Source organism: Sus scrofa, chromosome 1 (assembly GCF_000003025.6).
Source record: "Sus scrofa isolate TJ Tabasco breed Duroc chromosome 1, Sscrofa11.1, whole genome shotgun sequence".
In the NCBI taxonomy this organism is placed as follows: Eukaryota; Metazoa; Chordata; class Mammalia; order Artiodactyla; family Suidae; genus Sus; species Sus scrofa.
This window is the reverse complement of record NC_010443.5, coordinates 27646458-27668949: the sequence shown is the minus strand read 5'-3', so window position 1 is coordinate 27668949 and position 22492 is coordinate 27646458. Positions and strand designations below refer to the sequence as shown.

At 41.1% G+C, this 22492-nt stretch overlaps 1 protein-coding gene across 23 annotated transcripts in view; it reads right to left on the bottom strand.

The window, feature by feature from the left end:
• MAP7 (microtubule associated protein 7) overlaps positions 1–22492 on the bottom strand; it is a 176734-nt gene that overhangs the window by 113805 nt on the left and 40437 nt on the right. Inside the window, exon 1 of one of the 23 annotated variants that reach the window (XM_021072608.1) lies at positions 2191–5183. The exons of the other annotated variants lie outside the window; for them this stretch is intronic. Coding sequence (XP_020928267.1) covers positions 2191–2221 — 31 coding nt within the window. The 5' untranslated portion in view covers positions 2222–5183. Of the gene's footprint in view, positions 1–2190; positions 5184–22492 lie in introns of those variants that run through there. 23 annotated transcript variants of the gene reach the window in all.

The window sequence follows — 22492 nt, the reverse complement described above, 5'->3', positions numbered from 1 at the left end:
ATTCCTGATCTATGACTGTTAATCGAGTGTTATTTCCATGGTACAGCAGAGGAAAGGCATCAGTTGCATTAAAAACAAAAGCCGGAGTTCCTGTCATGGCGCAGCAGAAATGAATCAGACCAGGAACCATGAGGTTGCAGGTTTGATCCCTGGCCTCGCTCAGTGGGTTAATGATCTGGCGTTGCCGTGAGCTGTGGTGTAGACTGCGGACATGGCTCAGATCTGGCATTACTATGGCTCTGGCGTAGCCAGCAGCTGTAGCTCTGATTAGACCCCTAGCCTGGGAACCTCCATATGCCGAAGGTGCGGCCCTAAAAAGACAAAAACAAAAGCCACTGAGTGTGTATGAGTGTGTGTGTTTGTGCGTGTATCTGTTTTCACATGGCTCGGCCTCCTGTAGCCATGAGCACATCTAGTGCCTAGATCTTGGATTATAAAGCATCTTTTTCCACTCTAAGAAAACTGGGCTTCTTGAGTGGTTGAATCCATGGCTGGGTCAAGAAGAGTACAAGATGAGTCTGTAACATCTTGTGCCAGAAAGTAAGGATGTGCTCAAAGAATCATGGAGGCACGTCAAAAAGACCCAGGAGCCAGCCTCAAAGGGATCCCACTGGCCAAATCTGGGACAATATGGGCATCAAAACAGAGAAAAGCCTTCTACTCCACAAAATAGTCCACAAGTATCAACAAATAAAAGAAAGTTCTTCCTTACAATAGAAAGTTAACTAACATATGTAGAAGGAATGGTGAATTAGAAAATCATGACTTGGCAAACATCATAAGACTAATTGATTCAGGCAAAGAAAATCACTTATGTTAAAACTAATGGGCAAATGAATGAGAAGGAATAGAATATTTACATGTAGTCTCAGAGTTATCTCCCCACAAGATACTTATTAATTACAAGGCAAAAGTTAGTGACCTGATAGCAGAGAAACCGGGCAGACACCACCCTAACAGAGTGATGGAGGACATAGCACCAGGGTTGGGACAAATCAACATGTGACTCCTGCTGTGAAACACCAAGGACAAAATACCACTTCTGTGGAATTCCTGCCAGAAGTATACAGCCTGCATCTAATCACGAAGAAACATCATGGAAACTCAATTTGAGAACATCCTACAAAATAACTGGCTTGAATATCTGAAAATGTCACTACCATGAACTACGAAGACAGGCTCAGAGGAAGTATTAAAGAATAAAGAGAGGAAAACTAAATACAATGGATGCATGATCTTGGATTTTCTTTTGCTATAAAGACGTCACTGGAGTGAATGGTGAAATCTGAATAATGTCTGTAGCTTAGGCAATACTACTCTATTGGTGATCATATCTTAATTTTGATAAAAGTAACAGAGTTACATAAAAGTGCTCCTTTCTGAAAGAATTAAAAAGTAAATTGTGCAAAATGTTAGGGCACATGGGAATTCTTTTTTTCCTTCATTTTTAAAAGTTTTACTGAAGTATAGCTGATTTACAATGTTAATTTCTGCTGTACATCAAATGATTCAGTTATACACACACCCGCATCCATTCTTTTTCAAATTCTTTTCCCACAGAAGTTTTCAGAATATTGAGTAGAGTTCCCTGCGCTGTACGGCAGGTCCCCGCTGTCCACCCATTGCATGTACAGCAGCGTGCATATGACAATCCCAATCCCTTTGAAGTACTATTATTGCAACTTTTCAGCAGGTCTGACACCACGTGGGAAACAAAAAATATTTTTTAAACCATGGCCACTGAATCTGTATTTGTTCTATATATATATATATATAGGGCCACACCCACAGCACATGGATGTTTCCAGGCTAGGGGGTCCAACTGGAGCTATAGATGCCGGCCTATGCCAGGGCCACAGCAACACCAGATCCGAGCCGCGTCTGCAACCTACACCACAGCTCATGGCAACGCTGGATCCTTAACCCTTTGAGCGAGGCCAGGAATCAAACGGGCAACCTCATGGTTCCTAGTCGGATTCATTTCCACTGCGCCATTAACAGGAACTCCTGGTATTTTTTTAAATTAGTGTAACTTTGACTCCTTTCCTCACAAGGACATTTAATTAAAATCAGAAAGAAAAAAAAAAAAACCTGAATGTAAAACATACAAAAATAAAGTTTTCTAAAAGTATACTGTAACGTTTTCTCCAAATTAAAGTGTAAGATGTAAAGCAAAAGCAAGCATCTTACCTATTTTCTTCTCCACTCCAATTACAACCATCTTGTTATAAAAGAGGAAAATACAAAACTCTATTCCTTTACATAGTGGCCCACCTTCAGATATTTTTAACCTTTGCGTTTTTAGAAGAAAAAAAAAAAAAATCTGATTTTGACCAGGTGAAGAAAGCTCTCATATGCTTAAACTGGCCAAAAATAAATACGAAAATTGAGCAAAGAGCAACTGGAGGGTGAAACTAGCTGGCCCTGTGTGGCAGAAGGAAATGGAATCTGGTATCCGGAGCCGCAGGAGATGAGCTGGAGGGATTTCAGGGAGCAATTTCCCCACACCCTGCATCAACTGCCTTGAGATTCTGATTCCTGGCTCAAGCTCAGCCCTGTAAGATCCTGCTCTAACTAAAGCAGCATTCCTCCCCAGGAATAAGACAGACCTCAAATTCGGCAGCTCAAACCAAAAGAAAAACTGTCATTAGTCACAAAGCCAAACAAACATTTTTCATACCTTTTCCTCTAAAGTAAAAGAAAGGCTAACTGAATGATCCTTGAAGGAGTAAAATATCATGATTTTGAATTAGGGAGTCAGAGCTACTTTATCTGGATCCTAGTGTAATGACTACGTTATGGTTATCAGAGCCATTTGTAATGCAGAAAATCTCTTTTCTCTCTCATTTTCTTCTCTTTCCCTAAATGGTCATTCAGTAAATAGGGATGTACTTATTTAATGCTTTCCTTGCCACCTAGAATATCAAATCTTAGACTGAATTCCTCTGACTTCTTTACGAATAACTTGCACAAAGAAACGTTTGGGTTGAAGAGGCATTTTCTTAATTAGGTTATATTTTATGAACATGTATGCTTGAATAGAGCATATATACCTATAAATACTGGGGAATAAAGAAATTTAGCCACTTTAAATGATTCTACTGTGACTCATGATGATGATAATCTTACTCACTCATTCAAAAGCTTATCCTATGGCTAAAGAGTGTCGTGACCTGAGTGATGCTTCTCAAAACTGGGGTTCTTACAGTAAAGGCATTTGGGGAACAAATTTTCTCTTATTTTGAAGAATCACAACACTCATTATTACATTAAATGCTTTGAGGAATCCCTCAGTAATAAGGGTCTCCCAAATTTAATAAATATTGGGGAAAAAAAGACTTGGTGGTCAAGTCATCTGGTATAAGTTTGGGTTACACTTTACGGATGTTATTACAGTGTTTAAAAGTTAGATTATTAAAGGATCCTCTTTAAAAGACACTTCAATAACACTGTTTCAACATGACATTTCTTTTAAAATGAAAACCATGTAGCAGTAAATTTTCTCTGTAGGTCAAATGTAGTGGGATAAACATATTGATCGGTATTTTAGGGGAAATCAAATTTAGAGGTCACTTGATTGCCTTAATAGAACACAGCTCAATTTGATGACTTAATGATCAATCCCACTGAAGTTTTTTTAAAATTATTATTCTTTAAAACATGAATCCATAATGCATTTTTACAGAGGGTAAAAATAGATATTAAACTCCATTAGCAGGCTCCACAAGTCTGTTGCGAATGAAGATTTTTTTTTCCCCTCTTCCTAGAACCTCATGAAACATCAAGTACATCTAATGGACCAATTAAAGTGATAAACCATCACAGCCTGCTCAGTGCTAAATCTAAACAAGCCATTCTAAGAACAAGTACAGCTGATTGCAAATGAAAATTCTCTCTAAATCCTGGATGTAGGAAAAACTGGGGCAGCGCAAGGCTCAGTTCACTAAATATCAATGAGAAATCACCCAAAGCATGCAGAAGTCCAGAAGATATCTATACGGGGCGGGGGAGGGGGGAAGTTAGATCCAAATCCTTCGTAAAGTACTTCATTATGAAGCAGGCAATATCCTGAATATCAGAAAGGAAGGTCCCTCTGTGGAAGGACAAGAACAGAACCAGAGGCCACCCCATGAAGTTGAAGCAGCCGCCCTGGAAAACAGAAGCTCTGCAGGTATGAGAGCTGAAGTCTCCTCCACAGGCCTTAGGTCTCTGAAGAATGTGAGTGAACCTACTTTGTTTTCAAATGAAATCCTCTGTACATAATTTCACTAATAGTGACCATATGGGAAGCATCTGGAACTCTTCTCGATTCTAATTTTCATAGGCAGAAGAAACACTGACAAAAATAGCCCCCTAGTCTGTCACAGAGCCACTGCAGGCTGACCCAGTTAGATGCAGCAGGCTGAGTGCATCTGAGCAGGCTTAATCCTGCCTGGCTTTGAGGCTGTGCTGTGCCCCTGAGCTCAGGCCCTGGGGTTCCTCGGGTCTTCGCAGTTCATGAGTTTACAGCTGAGAGGTCACATTTGCAGCTCTGAAACCATTTTAGTGTGGATCGGACAGAACTACCACAGGCCATGCCCATCTCAACTCTTTGATAGGGAGAGTTCTGAAATCAACCTTCTCAAAGACAAAGACAAAGGTGTAAACAAAAATCCTTAATAATATTAAATGGCAAATGCTAAAATGGGAAACTATCTACAACATACGTGACCAGAAAAAGGTACGTATCCTTTATTTACCAAAAAGGAAAAGATAAACACTCCACCAGAAAACATCACAAGAAATAAACAGGTAATTCACAAAAGGAAAACGCTAACAAGCAGAGAAGAATTGTTCGACATCACTAATTAAAAGCAAATTAAAATAGCCCATCATTTCTTTGCCTGTAAAATTGACAGAAATTTCAAGTAAGAGGATATCTGTAACTTTTCAAAGAATAGTGTCAGAAGCATTTTTGAAACATGTGGAAGTCTGTAAAACCACATATGCAATATGACAAGTCTGCAAACACACATAAACACTAGAGTTTATAAAGAGTTTATATGTGTATGTATATACATACACACACACACCCCAACATGTTAACATAGTTATATGTAAATGGCAGGATTACAGATGCTTTAAAAATAAATTTAGAGACTCACAGACATAGAACAGACTTGTGGTTGCCAGTGGGGAGAAAGGAAGGAGTGGGATAGACTGGGAGTTTGGGGCTTGAATGGATAAGCAACGAGGTCCTACTGTACAGCACAGAGAACTATACCCAATCTCTTAGGATAGACCGTAATGGAAGATAACATAAGAAAAGGAATGGGAGTTCTTGTCATGGCTCAGTGGTTAACGAATCTGACTAGGAACCATGAGGTTGCAGGTTCGATCCCTGGCCTTGCTCAGTGGGTTAAAGATCCGGTGTTGCCGTGAGCTGTGGTGTAGGTTGCAGACATGGCTCGGATCTGGCGTTGCTGTGGCTCTGGCGTAGGCTGGTGGCTACAGCTCCAATTCGACCCCTACCCTGGGAACCTCCATATGCTGCGGGTGCAGCCCTAGAAAAAAAGACAAAAAAACAAACAAACAAAAAACCAAGAAAAAGTATATATGTGTGTGTGTGTGTGTGTGTATAAAACCACACACACACATATATGCATATATATACACACACACACAAACACACTCCTTTTCTTATGTTATCTTATATATACGTATGACTGAGTTACTTTGCTGCACAGCAAAAACTGGCACACTGTAAATCAACTATACATTAAAAAACATTTAAAAAAAAGTTTAGGAGTTCTAGTGGGGTATAGCGGGCTGAGGATCTGGCATTGTCACTACAGTGGTCTGGGTCTGATCCCTGGCCTGGGAACTTCTGCATGCTTTGGGTGTGGCCAAAACAAAAAAGTTTAACCCTTTTCCGCATTTTCTAAATATCTCAAAATACTGTTACTTTTACGATCAAAAAATGCATTATTACATTTAAAATATTTAGGCAGTAACTAGTAGGAGACGCTTGTAAACTTTCTGTTCATGATGTTCTGTGCTCTAGTCAATAGTGACGGCAGAAAAGAGGTCTGAAGTTGGACCACTAATATGGGCGCTTACCTCATATGCTAATGCGGAGAGTTGAAAGTCTTTTTAAGAGGCATATCTACTCTGCGTAAACGGTCTCCCCAAAAGACCAACCAAAAGAGACAAGTCTTATGGGAAATGGGTAGCTTACACTTCTGTACTTTCGTATTATGTTCATATTGAGAGAACTATAAAATTTCAAAAAAGCCAAATTTCTATAACAGATTTCATTTTCAACATCTTTTTTAAAAGTGTTTAGTAGCTTCTAGAGAATATACTTGTACAAAGTTTTCAACTTTGGAGGGAAAAAAAACACATTCTAAGTATTTTTTCACATTTTTATTCGCTTTTTAAAATTCAAAGATGGTGGTGACACTATTTTGACAGCCCTTCTAGAAAGGGTTTTTATTTGCATCATCGAATGCAGCGAAAGAAAACAATATGGCTCTAAATTTACTTTACCAACAGGGTAAGTTCCCCCAAATGATCACTAACATAAAATCCTACTTTGTTCTCAATATAGAATTAGTGACCAGTCAAGTAACAAGTATTTATTGATTTTTTTTTTTTTTTTGGTCTTGTCTTTTCAGGGCCGCACCCACAGCAAGTGGGGTTTCTCAGCCAAGGGTCTATTTGGAGCTGTAGCCGCCGGCCTACACCACAGCCACAATGCCAGATCCAAGCTGTGTCTGCAACCTACACCACAGCTCACGCCAATGCCGGATCCTTAACCCACTGATCGAGACCAGGGATCAAACCTGAGACCTCATGGATGCTAGTCAGATTTAATTCTGCTGAGCCACGATGGGAACTCCTATTTATTGATTCTTGCTATGTGTCATGCTAGGCACTAAGTTCTTACACACTGTGAGAAACAATAATCTACTATAGGAAACACGTGCAATACACAGCTAGGGATTTTTAAACTTTAAGCATGACCTATGTTAATCCCTACAGACCATGCTTATATTCACCACCCTGCTTTTAATTTTTTTCCAGATTTCTGATGTTAATAGGAAAAGAGACTCTAGTAGGTGCTAAGCTCTCTGAACAACATCAGAAGTGATTCCAAACTAAGGCTATTTCTCTACCTTCCAAAAGCAACTGTTTGTATTTTTTTCATGACATTCCAGAACTCATCCTCCAACCTACTGCAGGTTGGATGTGGAAATCAACGCATGTCATATTGACAGGCGAATTGTATAAATTCACCTATATCCAGCTCACAAATCTTCAAAGAGAAAAATGTGTTTCTTTAAGTTGCTATTAACCAGAAAATACCTAATTAACATCTGCCCTTTTATCCTTAACCTTAATGATTCCATTCTTTTTTTTTTCCCCTCTTTTTTTTTTTTTCTTTTTAGGGCTGCACCCACAGCACATGGAAGCTCCCAGGCTATGGGTCGAATTGGAACTGCAGCTGCTGGCCTATACCACAGCCACAGCAATGTAGGATCCGAGACTCATCTGCAACCTACACTACAGCTCATGGCAATGCCAGATCCTTAACCCACTGAGCAAGCCAGAGATGGAACTGCAGTGCACTCTGGAAAATCCCCGGCCATTCCAATGCTGTGTGACATCAGATTCTTATACTTGAAGACCCTGCAGGCAGATCCTCCTGGCATTCCCCTTCCCTTCACCATACATGCATAATAATGCTTTTGTGTAATCAACTTAAAAACTGCCAGCACACTGGGGATGCCAATGCAGACTAGGAGTGGTGAAGGCACTCCAGCAGGCCTTCTGGAGCACCCCCTGTGGTTTAAGATCATGAGAGAAAGAATAAGCAATAGGTAGTGGAGGGCACAGGGAAGGATGCAAGAAAAATTAAAAACACAAAGAGAAAACCATATAGAATTTAAAGGGCTGTTGAGAAAGCCATGGATATCAAAAGAAAGAAGCTGATCTGTGATGAAAGCAAATGATAATATTTAGTCAAACCTGAAATCTCAGGAGTTTCATACTCATTTCAGAATAGCCATGCGACTTAAAAATAAAATTCAATTAAAATAAAATTCAATTAAAACAGTGTGTTCTTAACCACAAGCCAGGTCAAGTGTAGTTCTCCCTGCCAATGCAGTTTTCTAATCTGAAGATTTTACATCTATTTTCTGTATTACAGTTGTGAAAACTTAGAGTTGCCAAGGCAACCACATTGCTCTTTATAAGAATGAGAACAGCAAGCTCATGACACAAACTTGTAGAAACCATCAATTACGCCACAGAGATTCTTAAGACTTAGGAATAGGAGACCACTAACAAAGATAGGATTCCACTTTCACATGTAATTGCTCTCATATGCTGGCACAAGACATGTATCTAGATGCAAAGTTACAAACAGCAAAGGACCTTAGCCATCAAGCCCTCGACAATCACACACTATAATTATTAATCCCGTAAATTACTAAGTTCTGCTTTCAAAATAGAAGTGGCACGAGCAACCTGATGAGCCAAGAAGAGAACATAGCTATGGAGACTCAACCATCACACTTAGGCGGGTGTCGGGAAAAATTTTTCAGGAGCTAGATAAAATTCTAATATTGAAATTTAGTTATATAAAATAAAATATCCAAGGAAAAGCTATCAGATCATTCTTATAATTTTGTTTTAATGATACAAACATGACAAATGATGTTAAGATACGGCAGGACCTCAATTAATTAAACTTTACCTTTGTAAACTACAAAAGACAAACATGGCCAGCTGTAAGAAAAATGGAACGTCTCTTGGAGGGCTCATTCATTCTTCTCCCACCTTGTCACCCTATTTTCAGATATTCAGTATCTTCCTTTCTCAATCACTCCCCACATCCAAACCACCAAGGATCTAAAGAGGGTTTTTTTTTTTTACCCACCCTTAATTATGGAGTGGATTACAATTCAATGTTTATCAAGCAAAGCATAGATTGTTTCTTTCAGACTGTTTGTATTTCACTTTTCTAGTAGCTAAGCAAAACCCACACCCTCGGATATATAATTTGAGACATCAGCAAATAGCAAGATCTTTCAGGATAGGAATCTGAATGTATCCTTTGGGGATAAGTGAGAAACAGAAGCTGTGTGCCTCACTCTCTCCCCAGATAGCTCTCTGTGCTGTGCAAGGCGAGCTGACCTTGGTGCTAAGGAATATCCCTATCCACACTGCCTCCAAAGACCCGGAGTCCCATCTTCTCTCATACAAGTCTGCCTGACAGGCCTCTGCCTAGAGACCCTCACTCTCCATCTGTTGGGGAAGGCTGTCAAGAAGATGCGACTGCCAGTTTGACCTGTGAGCTGGACCTGGGCATCTGGAGGCTGCTCCCCTCGCCCCGTATCTTTGGGATGTGCGTTCTGCTGTCTTCCCTGCATTAGAAGCTATCCAAGGACATAGCTCTGAGATAGTACTGCAGGGTTGAGCTGGTCTGGACTGTGCACATGGTCAAAGCCTCTATATAAACTTTTAAGATTCTGGCGGGAGAGTGTAGGGACCTACTTGTCATGCAGCAGCCCAAGACAAACCTCCCAAGCAGTTCCCTTGTTTCTTAAACCTGCCAAGTACCAATGTGGAGTGGACTGCCTTTTCCTCTGGTCTTTCCTTGCCCTCCGTGTAAGGCAGCCAGTTTCAGATTACAGTCAAAAAGCTCCAGAGGTGGCTGTGACCCAACAACCCCTGAGGAGTGTCTACCTTGCCCTCATTCCCCCAAGCACCCCTCCTCACTTCTCCCCAGACCACCCCTCTTCTTGATGCAGACTTTATGCCTCAGAGCCCTCTGGCATTACTGCAATTAGGACTTTGCGATGTTTTTGTGATTCTTTCCTTTAGTCCTAGAATCCAACTCTACCTTCCCATGAAATTCTTGCCACTAATAACACTGTTTCTGAAAGTGAAAGGTATCAGCTGTGTAAATTCTCACAGCCTACACAATGTGTTGTCAACAGGTTGTTTTTAATACAGGGCTTAAAATTACAGTGAAAGAGTCTAAAATTTAAACAGATTTCCTTCACTGTATTTTGTGTTAAGCTAAATAACGGGAGGTTGTCATTTTAGGTAAGAATGATTGACAATGGCAATTTCATACAGTTCAACTTACTACCTGACCCAATTTATGCCAATTATTTCAAGTGCCAAGATGAATTGTTTGTGCAAGACAGATGACAACCAACAAGCCTCTTGTTCCTGGGACAAGGCTGTTTACAACGAGTGACCTAGATTTTACACCCTGTGATGCCTGAACCCAGTCTATTAAGCAGCATCACTCAGTTGATCAGGACAATGACTTCAGACAGTGGGCAGCTATTACTCACCCAACAGCCCAGATGAAGAAGAAAAACAACTTGGTGAGCAAACTGTACTCCTGGCACAAGGCTAGCATCATCAACAAGCAAGGAACAAAGCTGAAGGATAAAATAACCCAAGTAGAGCTTTACTATCTCTCTCTTTTCATGTTTTTCTTCTAAAAAATCACTTTATGAGTCTAACATCCATTGAAGTGAGTTATATTGAATAGAGACCTGAGATTAAAGATACTGAAGTGAACCCCACAGCAAAGTGATCAACCAGGTGGCCGAAATAGCTCAGCTGGGAGAGCTTTAGACTGAAACTGATCAAAATGATCTTCCTGTACGCTTCCCCCCATAGGACTGGCTGGCTCTGTTTGGCTTCCCATTCTGATCTCAGAGAATGGCTTTAATAGGAAAGCAGCACTATAATCATGCTATAAATGCCATTCCTTCTACACAAGACATAACCACTTGAGATCTGCTACATTACCCATCACCTATATTCAACAGTCAACTGAGTTGCTAGGGCAATTGGGGTGGAGGGAGAAGACATCCTCTCGGTCCTGTTCCCCCACCCATGCACTTAAATTCCAATAGGAGATGTGAGGACATATAAACAAATAGCTATAATGCAAGACACTGTGGAATTTACATACTCCAGGCAGTAAATACAGCACACAATCACTTCCTTTAGTTTCTGGATCCAGTAACACGAGACACAGTTCTCTCCAAGTCAGGAATTGTACTGAGGGTCTTTACATAGTCTCCTAAGCATTCTTGAAGCTTATATTCATCTTACTTTAAATTCCTGGAACCATGCACAACCCCATCCAATCTTCTGATGAAAGAAAAGGGGAAATTATCTCTGAAGCAAGCATGGTTTGTTGCAAATTAGTACTTAAGATTAAAAAATGCATGTAACCCTCACTCTACTGGTTCTCTCTGTCTGAGAGTTTGGGGAAAAGCACTTATAGTTCTTTGCTATCTGAATTTTTTCATGTGAAAAATGGAGGATTCATTCTGATTCCTCAGTTTTATCAGGAGGGTTGAAAAGAAATGAGAGAAATAACGGGGACTTAGCTCATTTCAAAATTACACTGAAAGGGGCCACATGAGAAGTATATGATAAAACAAAGGTAATGAAAATAAAATTGTTCATCTTAATCTTGCTAGGTGAACCTAAGGCATTTTCCTAAAAAAACAAAAGAAGGAAGTGTCAAATGATATCTTCACTCAAAGCATCCTCGGAGAGGAGCAAAGGCAGGCTTACACCAAAGCCAGTTAGAGCACTTCACCTGAATTACTTCATGTCTGTCTGCTTGGAAGGAAGAATCACCACTGGACAGAAACCTTTGCATTTCAGATCACACATCTACAAAATGGGGATGGTACAACTTATCTACCTCTCAGGTTATAACTAAATTCTTCAGCTTTCTCAATACCTTTTTTTTTTTTTAATCTGTAAGATAGAAAACCACATTTTAAGAGGCTGCATGCCATGACATTGAAGAGAACTGAGACAGGATCTTAGCATACTAGGTGATCAGCATCTGTTGGTCTGAATTGGCAGAAAGAAGCATGCTGAGGTGGGTGCTTTCAGTCTCACAGCCAACCTCGAAATAGACTGTTACTTAGGAAACAGAAAAGGGAAACGTGGGGATCTGCCGCAAGAAAGGCCGCATTGCTAGGGTGTGATACTCGGAGGCAAAATTAGAATCCTGACAGATTTAGTAACAGATTTGGTGGCAGTTGTAATATTGAGTTGTTTTTTTTTTTTTAATTGCAAAAAATGAGTGGATACGCTCGGTGATTCTAACAGACATGTTATTTCAGCAGACATGTTTTACTTATACTGTCCTTGAGATAAGATATGTGATTTTCTAAAAGAGAAGTCTAGTCAAGTACCACTCTTTGCTCAGGAAAACCCACTGTTGAAAAACCCTATAGGTGCCTAACCAAATGACTGTATTCAAAACCCTGACCTAAAACTTAAAAATGGTGAAGATGGCAAATTTTATATGTATTTCACCACAATTTAAAAAAAAAATCTTTAGGAGTTCCCTTGTGGTTCAGAGGGTTACGGATCCAGCATTGTCACTGCTGTGGCTCTGGTTATAGCTGTGGTACGGGTTTGATCCTGGCCCAGGAACTTCTGCATGCCATGGGTGTGGCAAAAAAAAAAAAAAATACATATATATATATACACACACACATATTAAATAATCACTATCCTCTCTCATGTACACTGAGGCTACAACTAATTCAGAGTCCTTTCATTACTGAGTCATGTTTACATGGGATTAAGTTATAGTGATGAGACAAACTAGAAACAAAGTGGTCAGTCAAGACATAAGATGTCTATATCTTCAAAGAACAGGCCCTACAAAACAAAACTTGAGTGTTGACAACTTCAGTTGTCAAACCAGTGGACTGAATATTTCCCTGAGAGTCTCCAGATTCAGTAGATATGGAACACAAGCATTTCCAGATCAGGACCACTCTAGTGTCCATGGAAACCATGATGCAAGGTCACCACACACGCACAGCAGAGAAATACGGGAAAGCCTAACAGCTCATTGTATGAGGCTAAGCTCATCACTGAAGCTTCAGATACAGTATCATCGACCTGATTAAAACATAAAGCCACTGGCCTAGCAAAAGCTCTATTCGGCCCTAGAAATTACATTGACTGTTGATATTTTTCATTGTTGCTGATCCTCTACACAGAGCCAGCTCCTTCCACCCTCCCCCTGCATCTCTAAGACCCACAAAGCTTGAGCATGTAGAAAATTAAAGATTCTTCCAAGGACTGGAGAAAGACATTATTTAGGTCCACAACCTGACTTCTTCCAGACGAACATTTCAACCTGTGCCACAACTTTCTCTAAGAGAAGTCCATGATCTCCAAATCCTCTTAGAAAAATACACACCCTATTGTGTGTATGGACTACTTCAGTTTGGTCAGAGCCCACCTAAGCTCACTGTTGAGCTCCTGTCCAACAGATCTTGGTTTAAATACATGAGCTTATTTTTGTGACCAGTGAATACATATACATATGTATCTATCTGTATCTTTCTCCATACATACAAAAAAGTGTTTTCCTGATAGTTACATCAAACTTTCTTAAAATTTTCTATTGGGATTTGCATAGGTCCACATGACCAAAGTGGATAGGCATTTGGATATAATCTATAGTTATATATACCTAAAATCTAAATGCTAGGAAAATGGCAGTCTCAAGTTTTCTATCAAGATTGTCCTTAAAAACCACAAGTCTTGAATTATTTCCTTCAATTTATGCAGAACAAAGAAATACTAGAAGACAAAAAATAGCGGTAAGAAAGCCAAAATAATTTCTTAAAAGGTCCCTTAAAATAAAAGCAGTTTATAAAGTGTTGGCTCATGGAGGGCTGAATTCACATGGAGGCCTGAATTCACAAGAGATGTTTCAGAGGAATAATTAAAATATTTAATAATAAGCTCCAACAGTTTAAATGTTTCTTATGCTACAAACTGTTAAGGGTATGACTCATGTCCTCAAAGCATGTACTGTACATAACATATCTCTTTTGTTACATGAACACACTGGATCCATCTCTCTTTACCCCAGAGGTGGGACCAAAAGAAAATTAATGGCTCACGAAAGGTTGGTTCTTCCCTTCAAAGGAAGAAATATGCCCTTGATGTGTTTCATGACTCAGGCCTTGACGGGGTGGTGTGTTATTTAAGCTCACTCATAGTAGCAGCTCCTAAGTGCTTATAGTTGGAAGGGAACAGAAGCTGAGTTGTCACAGTAAGTGTCTTCTTATATGTCTCTCCATTTTGCTGTCACACAACTAATAAATGAGTAGAATAAGTTTCCTGTCAATGTCATGTCTCTTAGTTTTTGCCCTGAGCACAACTCTTCAAGACCGGACCAGTTTTCATGTGTACTAATAATGCCCAATGTGTGAATAGGGCATTTGCCTGGAGTTTAGAATATAGTTCCCCCACAGAAACAATATTATGTATGTTAACTCAGCTCCTAGGCTGATCCATGAAAGCCCATGGGACCCACAATCTAACTACACTCTTAATCTGAGAGGTACCTTCAGTGCTGCCACTGAGCAGTATTTCCATCAGCCAGAGTTTCAACCTGAGCTCCCAGGAACATATAGCTCTCCCCTGCTGTGTGAAGACACAACTCTCTCTACTCCCAAATAACAGCTAAGGTCATCAAAACCTAATGGTAGGAGAAAGGGCCTGGCTCCTGGAAGGAGGGATTGTGAAACCACCATGGCTAAATTTCTTGGCTAAGCAACCCCAAGAAACCTATCTCAGGGCCAGCCCCCCTCTGGTCTTGTTACCAACCTCCAAACACCTTATCTTTTTTTTTTTTTTGGTCTTTTTTTGCTATTTCTTGGGCCGGTCCTGCAGCATATGGAGGTTCCCAGGCTAGGGGTCTAATTGGAGCTGTAGCCACCGGCCTACACCAGAGCCACAGCAACACCAGATCCGAGCCATGTCTGCAAGCTACACCACAGCTCACGGCAACGCCGGATCCTTAACCCACTGAGCAAGGCCAGGGACCGAACCCGGAACCTCATGGTTCCTAGTCGGATTCGTTAACCACTGCGCCACGACGGGAACTCCCAAACACCTTATCTTTAAAGTCTGATCATAACAGCTACCATTTCCTGAGCCCCTAAAATTTCTATAAAAAATCCCCAATCTCCAGGCAAATTTAGTAAGTGCTCTTAACCTCATGTTACCATCAAGAACTCTGGTTTCAGAGGGTATACGGCATTGCCAGATGTCACACAGTGAGGCAATGAGCCCAAATTCAAATCTAGGTCAAGCCATTTCTCACTAGTTCCAAAACCCAAGTGCTTCCCATCAAATCAGTAAGTGATGGAGAGGATTAAATGAAAACTGAGTACGGAGCCCAAACTCCAGCGCATGGGAGGTGCTCACTAAATGTTCCCTTCTTCCTCCTCCTCTTAGCTGACATGATTCACTCTCCACTGGTACCCAGGGTTTCTTCTCTTCCCTTGCCTTGTGCTCTCTACTAAGTACTTGGCGGGGGACCCAGTAATGTAATGAAATTGGTTATAAGATTCTCTTTCCTCCATCTTTTCACTTTCCTTTTTTTCACAGAGATCCTATAGGGTAAGGGACTTTTTATTTATTTTTTGGTACGTCTTTTTGAGAACCGTATGAAAGCTATAGACTTTCCCCTCAGAAAAAAGAGCAAATGAGGATGTATACACACAATTTGCATGTGATTTCACAGATCCATGAATCTTGAGGACCCTAACAATTTTAGGGAGTCCCTTCTCAGGACACCCTACCACCAAGAAAGAATTCTATAGATTCTCTTACTCTAAAAGAGAAACATCCAAGACCTGCACAGTTCACCATCAGCATGGCGACGGAATGGGGAGCACACATAGGGCCCGTGCTAACATGGGGTAAGGGATGCAACTGAGGACACTGGCAAGGCTGGGGTCCTCCCATTGGGAGACGGGATGGAAGAAGTTATAGGATTCAGGCACTTTTCTTTCCCACTGACTCTGGTCAAGATAGTACGTACATACACTGGTTCTAGAGTGAAGTGAAACCTACAGGGCTGTGTGTCTCAGCATCCTCATAAGTATCTGGATCTACGTGAGCACGTTTATCTGTCCACAGGAAATGGATAGAGAGTGTTTGGAAGTTGGAGAGAGAAAGTAGGGTCCCAGACATTAGTCAAGAGGGAACAGACTAGTGATGGAGGAGATACAAAACATGTGAGCAGGAGTTCCCATCGTGGCGCAGTGGTTAACGAATCTGACTAGGAACCATGAGGTGGCAGGTTCAATCCCTGGCCTCGCTCAGTGGGTTAAGGATCTGGCATTGCCGTGAGCTGTGGTGTAGGTTGCAGACACGGCTCGGATCCCGTGTTGCTGTGGCTCTGGTGTAGGCGGGTGCCTACAGCTCCAATTAGACCCCTAGCCTGGGAACCTCCATATGCCACGGGCGTGGCTCTAGAAAAGGCAAAAAGACCAAAAAAAAAGTGAGCAGAGAGGTCCTACAAACTATCTGGTCACCTGGCTTCATTAGCTATACCTATAAAGCAACATATAAAGTATTTTATATAATTTGTATATTTTCACATATTTTTAATTTTTCCTTTTTTTTTTTTTTGTCTTTTTGCCTTTTCTAGGGCCACAGCCGTGGCATATGGAAGTTTCCAGGCTAGAGGTCTAATTGGAGCTGTAGCCGCCGGCCTGCACCAGAGCCACAGCAACACGGGATCGGAGCCGTGTCTGCAACCTACACCACAGCTCACGGCAACGTCAGATCCTTAACCCACTGAGCGAGGCCAGGGATCAAACTCACAACCCCATGGTTCCTAGTCAGATTCATTAACCACTGCTCCTCGACAGGGACTCCACATATTTTTAATTCTTAAAGAATTTAAGTATCCTCAGTTGGCATTCAATACCTCACATTATTATAGGCTCTATTTTAACTGTTAAAGAATTTAAAATACATGAACATATACAAATTAAATGCTTTTTGAAATCCAGAGCTGTTTACATACAACTATGCATCTGTGCGCACTGCATCTGAAAACATAAAGGAACTAGAATTCGATCTCTACTTTGATAAAAAATCTGTTATTATATATGTTAACGAAAATGTATCCAAATAAAGATAAGATACGTCTGCAATCATCTACAATATTGAAAGTAACGTTTTAATCAGTTTAGGAAAGATTTATTTTGCGACTTCTGGCAAGTATACATACTAATCTTTTCAGTCATTTATTTGCATAACCAGCTAAAGAGCTTCACTAAGTTGGCCATCATGATATAGGAGGCAATTTCTGACTGACACGCTCCCAGGTACAAAATATAAACTCGCCATTAAGTATATGTGTTAATGTACACACAAGCACACTCAAATATGTTCTGAGAAAAAACGAATCTACATATGCTTACAAGTCTGAATTACTTTTCCCCCTTCCCTAATAAATCACAATCCTAGATACACATCTGGGCTGGGTGAACATTAGCAGCTAGGGCAGACTGTTACCATGACAGCTCCTGGTGAGGGTAATAAGTGTCTAGACTCCTTTGCAGTCTGACTTTGCCACTCCTCGCACCAGGAGGTGGGATCTCTTTCCCTATGCCTTGAATCTGAACTACCTTATGACATGTTCTAATCATTACGTGGCAGAAGGGCGATTTCCAAGACAAGGCCAGAAAAGGACTTGGAGCTTCTGCCTTCCCGAGACCATGAAAGAGGTCTAGCCTACCAGAGACAAGAGGTCACAGGGAGAATGCAGGGCCCCAGTGGACCACCACCACGAGCTGCCAGGCAAGGTAAGCGAGGTCATCACAGACTCCCCTGCCCAGCCGACCCTCGAGCTCCATGCAGCCCATGAATGAGTCCAGGCAAAACCAGCAGGACCAGCCAAGCCAGCCCACAGAATCTTTAGAAATAGTAAACAGCTATTGTTCTAAGTCAAATCTTGGCGTGCTTTGTTATACAGCCATGGTTAACTGATACAGTACTAGTGGGAAATAACGAATGCCAGCGTTATGTGGAGAAGCTCTATTTCCTTCAGGCCTGGCCTAATGTTTTCAGCCCTTCAGCCTCTTCCCTTGGACATGAAATGCCAGCTTGGCTGTACAGTGATGGCACAATGTGGGGAAACGGAGACTTCCAGGTATGGAAATAACCCTCTGGACTGGTTTACATGTCTGTTGTTTAAGCTACGTGGTTGGTGGAATTTTGTTCTGGTGGCTCTAGCAAAACTAATACACAAAACTTTATAGTTTTAGCATCAGTAAACTCAGCTCAGGTGACTTAAATAACAGGGAATTTACAAGCATTCACAATTGACAGGGCCAAGGGCAGAAAGGCTGCAGTTTGATCACAAAATTCACTAGGTCATCAGGAGAATGGTTCTATTTCTCTGAAAATTCTTCAGCCCTGGCCTCCCCTTTGGGCCAGCCTTCCCTCAGGCTGGCCTCTCCTACGGTCCACAGTAAGATGGCCAGCAGCGCTTAGGCTGCAAGGAGAAAGGGGGTCGGTCCACTAGCATCCTCTGGACATGTCATTTACATGGTCCCCATACGTCTCACTTATTCAAGTATCCTAACCAATATGGTGCTTCATAAGTATCCCCTCATTTAACCGCAAGATGACCCCATGAGTAAGTACTATTATCATCACCATTTTACAGGGCTTGAGAAAAAAAAAAAGGAACAAGGCTTGGAGGTTTCGTAACATGCCTCAAGTTGTTCAGTTAACAGAGCCAGGCGTGAACTCAGGGCTCTCAAATTCTGCAGCTGATGCTCTTGATTATGACACCTGTCTTTCCATATATAGAGAATGACCTAAGGCAGGGATCAATAAGCCTTTTCTGTAAAAGACCAAGCAGGGAATACATCAGACTTTCAAGCCACATGAGCAGTCAATATTCTTTGGGTTTTGTTTTTCACAACCCTTTAAAATGTGAAAGAATGTACTGAACGCCACTGAATTTACTCCTAATTATGGTTAACATGGTATCAATTTTATATTATGCATATTTTACCACAATTTAAAAAATGTATACAGCCATTCTTAGTTCTTAGCACAAAAACAGGCCAGAGCCCCGGTGTGCCCACAGGCTGCAATTCGCCCACCTCTGATGAATCACTGAGATTTACTCCCTTGAAGAACTCAGGGGAGCCACAGGATTCCTTGATTTAGCAAATCAACTCTGCAGCCTCTATAGGGAAGTTCTGAAACAGAATCAACGGGCTGCCAGTCAAATTCACAAACAAAAAAAAATATTGAGGAAAGCAAGATCATGGCAGCAGAGACCTCCCAACCCTCATGGGCTCCTTCCGTCTTGGGGAAGAAATGACTCTGAGTCTTAGGAAAAAAATGTGTGAAAAACTTTTACCTACAAGGAGCACGCTCAGTAGCAAAAGGGAGGATAACCTCCCTCTGTCACCGAAGAAGTCTACCTTCATGGTTACTGACTTTTTTTTTTGCATGTTTGGATAGAGGAATGGGAGTGAGAGAAGCAGATAGAGCCGCTCCTGCAGAACTGTTTTCAAGACTTACAGGTCTAGCAAGTGGTTAAATGTCCCTTGGCTCTCAAATGACAGGACATTCAAAGACTAAAGAATGCTCCAAAGACAGGCTCGGGTGTTTCTGTTGTAGCCTAAAGCCAAACTGCAACTCTGGAAGCATAGGCAGGCAGCCATCCGCATCCATGGGTTCTGTATTTGCAGATGTGACAAACCAAGGATGGAATTTTGGGTGTGGGGCTATGCGTGTGAAAAGTCACTTGTACTGCCCCATTTTAAATAAGGGACTGGAGCACCTGTGGGATCTGGGTATCCATGGGGGGTCCCTGGAACCAATTCTCAGATACCTGGGATGACCATACTGTCTACATCAGCCAGTGTCCCACCTAAAGAGCTCTCATCAGGATCTCGTCAAGAACTTACAAAACAGTACATGAGATGCAGCTGAAAGACACATAATAAAAAGGATCCAGGAGTTTCCGTTATGCCGCAGAGGAAACGAATCCAACTAGAAACCATGAGGCTCTGGGTTTGATCCCTGGCCTTGCTTAGCAGGTTAAGGATCCGGCATTGCCATGAGCTGTGGTGTAGGTTGAAGACTTGGTTCAGATCTGGCATTGCTGTGCCTGTGGTGTAGGCAGGCAGCTGTAGCTCCCGTTAGACCCCTAGCCTGAGAACCTCCATATGCTGAGGGTTCGGCCTCAAAAATCAAAAAAAAAGATCCAGAGGGAAGGGAAAAAACCTCAGATGCCTATAAAATAGAACCAATGCTACAAAATACCAAGAGTAAAATGTTTAAGAGTGTGAACTTGGGATGGACTTAGATTCTATTCTTATTCAGACTCTAGCACTTCCTAGCTGCGTGATCCCGAGCATGTTATTTAAGCTTTTGGAGGCTCAAGTTAGTCATCTGCAAAGAGAATTTTAATATTTATCCCTATCCATCATAGGATTGTTAAGATTAAAATTATATAAAGCCTTTGGCACATAGCAAGTCCTCAATAAATATTGGCAACTATTATTAGGCTATTATTCTGAAAGAAGTTCCAAAGTTCCATAAGTTCCAAAGTTCCATAGGTTTCACTGGCATATCAGGTCAAGAAAACTGTTGCTTGCTCACAATTTCCATGTTCTTTCTTCAAATGGAATTTTTCTTCTCAACTCCTTCTTTATGGAACATACTATTAATACCTGATTTTTCAGTTAATCCTATCATTTAAGTGCATTTCTTTTTTCTTTTCCTTTTTTTTTTTTTTTGGTCTTTTTAGGACTGCACCCACAGCATATGGAAGTCCGCACACTAGGGTTCCAATCAGAGCTGTAGCTTCCGGCCTATGCCACAGCCACAGCAACATGGGATCCAAGCCACGTCTGCAACCTACACCCCAGCTCATGGCAATGCCGGATCCTTAACCCACTGAGCAGTTGGGTTCCTTACTACTGAGCCACGACAGGAACTCCCAAATGCATTCTTAAAGAAGCTCTGTCTAGCCGTTGCTAGAGCTGTGTCAAGTTTTGTAAAACGTCTTTTCAGTGATCTTGAATCACTTTAGAACTAATTCTAAATAAATTAAATTATTTCCGGGTTTTATAGTTTTACAGTAAAGTGAGAGCGGGCTACCTCCTTTTAAGAATAGCGATAATAAAGTAGCCAAGTGCTGTGCCGGTGGTTATACCACTAAATGCTTCTACCTGGCTCCCAGGGGGACCTGAATGGCAAGAAAGAAACTTCTGCTTAACAGTTTCTCAAAAAGCAGGTATTCCAAAATCTACTGTCATCCACTAGCATTCACATACTCCAATCTTCAACATTTTCCTCAATTTTTTTTTAAAAGAGTAGCAGTTCATCTTTTACAAACCAGAATACATCTTCTAGCACCATCAGGTAACATAAGTTTCAGAATATTTGTGGGAAAATCTTAAATAGCATAACCACAGTAGATTTTTCAAGTGGAACACCTACTTTCTAAACCACTGGGAATATGGACAGAAAAGAGAGACTGGAAGAACACACATCCCAAAGTCAGTGATTTTTCTCAGAATAATATAATTGTGATTTTTGGTCTCTTTTGAAAATATAAACTTAGGTTTTACAAACTTGCTAAAAATAATCACACGCTACTTTTCTATTATGTAAAATATTATTTCCAAAGCAGGACTGATAAGCTAAAACTTTTCCCTTATTCTTTTGCATGTTGAAATAGTTTTACCATGTCTGACTTCTCATTTTAAGTCATACCAATGTAGTGCCAGAGGAGCAGCACAGTGACCTGTCACTGTGAGGCTTTGGGAAATTAAGCCCTCTTAGTTCCTCACTGTAAACTCTGCAGGATGGATGTTAACTAGGAGAGCCCTCTTCCACTCTGGTTTCCATTCTATCACAGCAAGCAGAACAAGCAGGTGGCTCAGAGTCTGACAAAGAGGTCTGAAGGCTGGCCCACCACACCCTAGCTGTGCTCTTTCTGCCTAGTTATTTCACCATGGAGCTTCAATATTCTACTGTGTAAAATGGAGTTAAGGACCTCCCTTAAGAGAACATGTGAGAATTAAACAAGGACACATGGAAAAGGGCCCCTCAGGTCCTCTCCCAAGGTCATCGCTCCATTCCTGTGTGTGGTTCTCATTTCTACCACTAACCAAATACCAAAGTGAGCAACAGAAAAATTCAGATCTTCCTTTTGATTCCTTTCTCTTTAATCTTATACATCGTGTATGTAACCCATTATCTATCCAAATTCTCTGTCCAAATGTATTTTACTATACATACCAAAAAAGGAATAGAATGATCAAACCATAGTATGACAATGTTCACGTACTTATCCTTTCAGGATACAGAAAATAAACGCTCCAACATGACTTGCTCGCATGCGGGTCTCAGATAAGGTTCAAGTGAAAACAGTTAAGTTCTCGTCACAAGACTTCCCTTCTTTACCTGTTGGAACATCCCAGTGAGGATGCAGGGTAAAGACAGACCCCCTCCCATGAATTCAGAGGACCAGGGGTGGCCATGGCTTCATGAACCACAGCCTGGCATACACTGAAATAGTATCTGCCTCTGGCTTCCACAGCAAGAACAAAAAAAGACCAAGATGCCTTTTCTGTGCATTTTT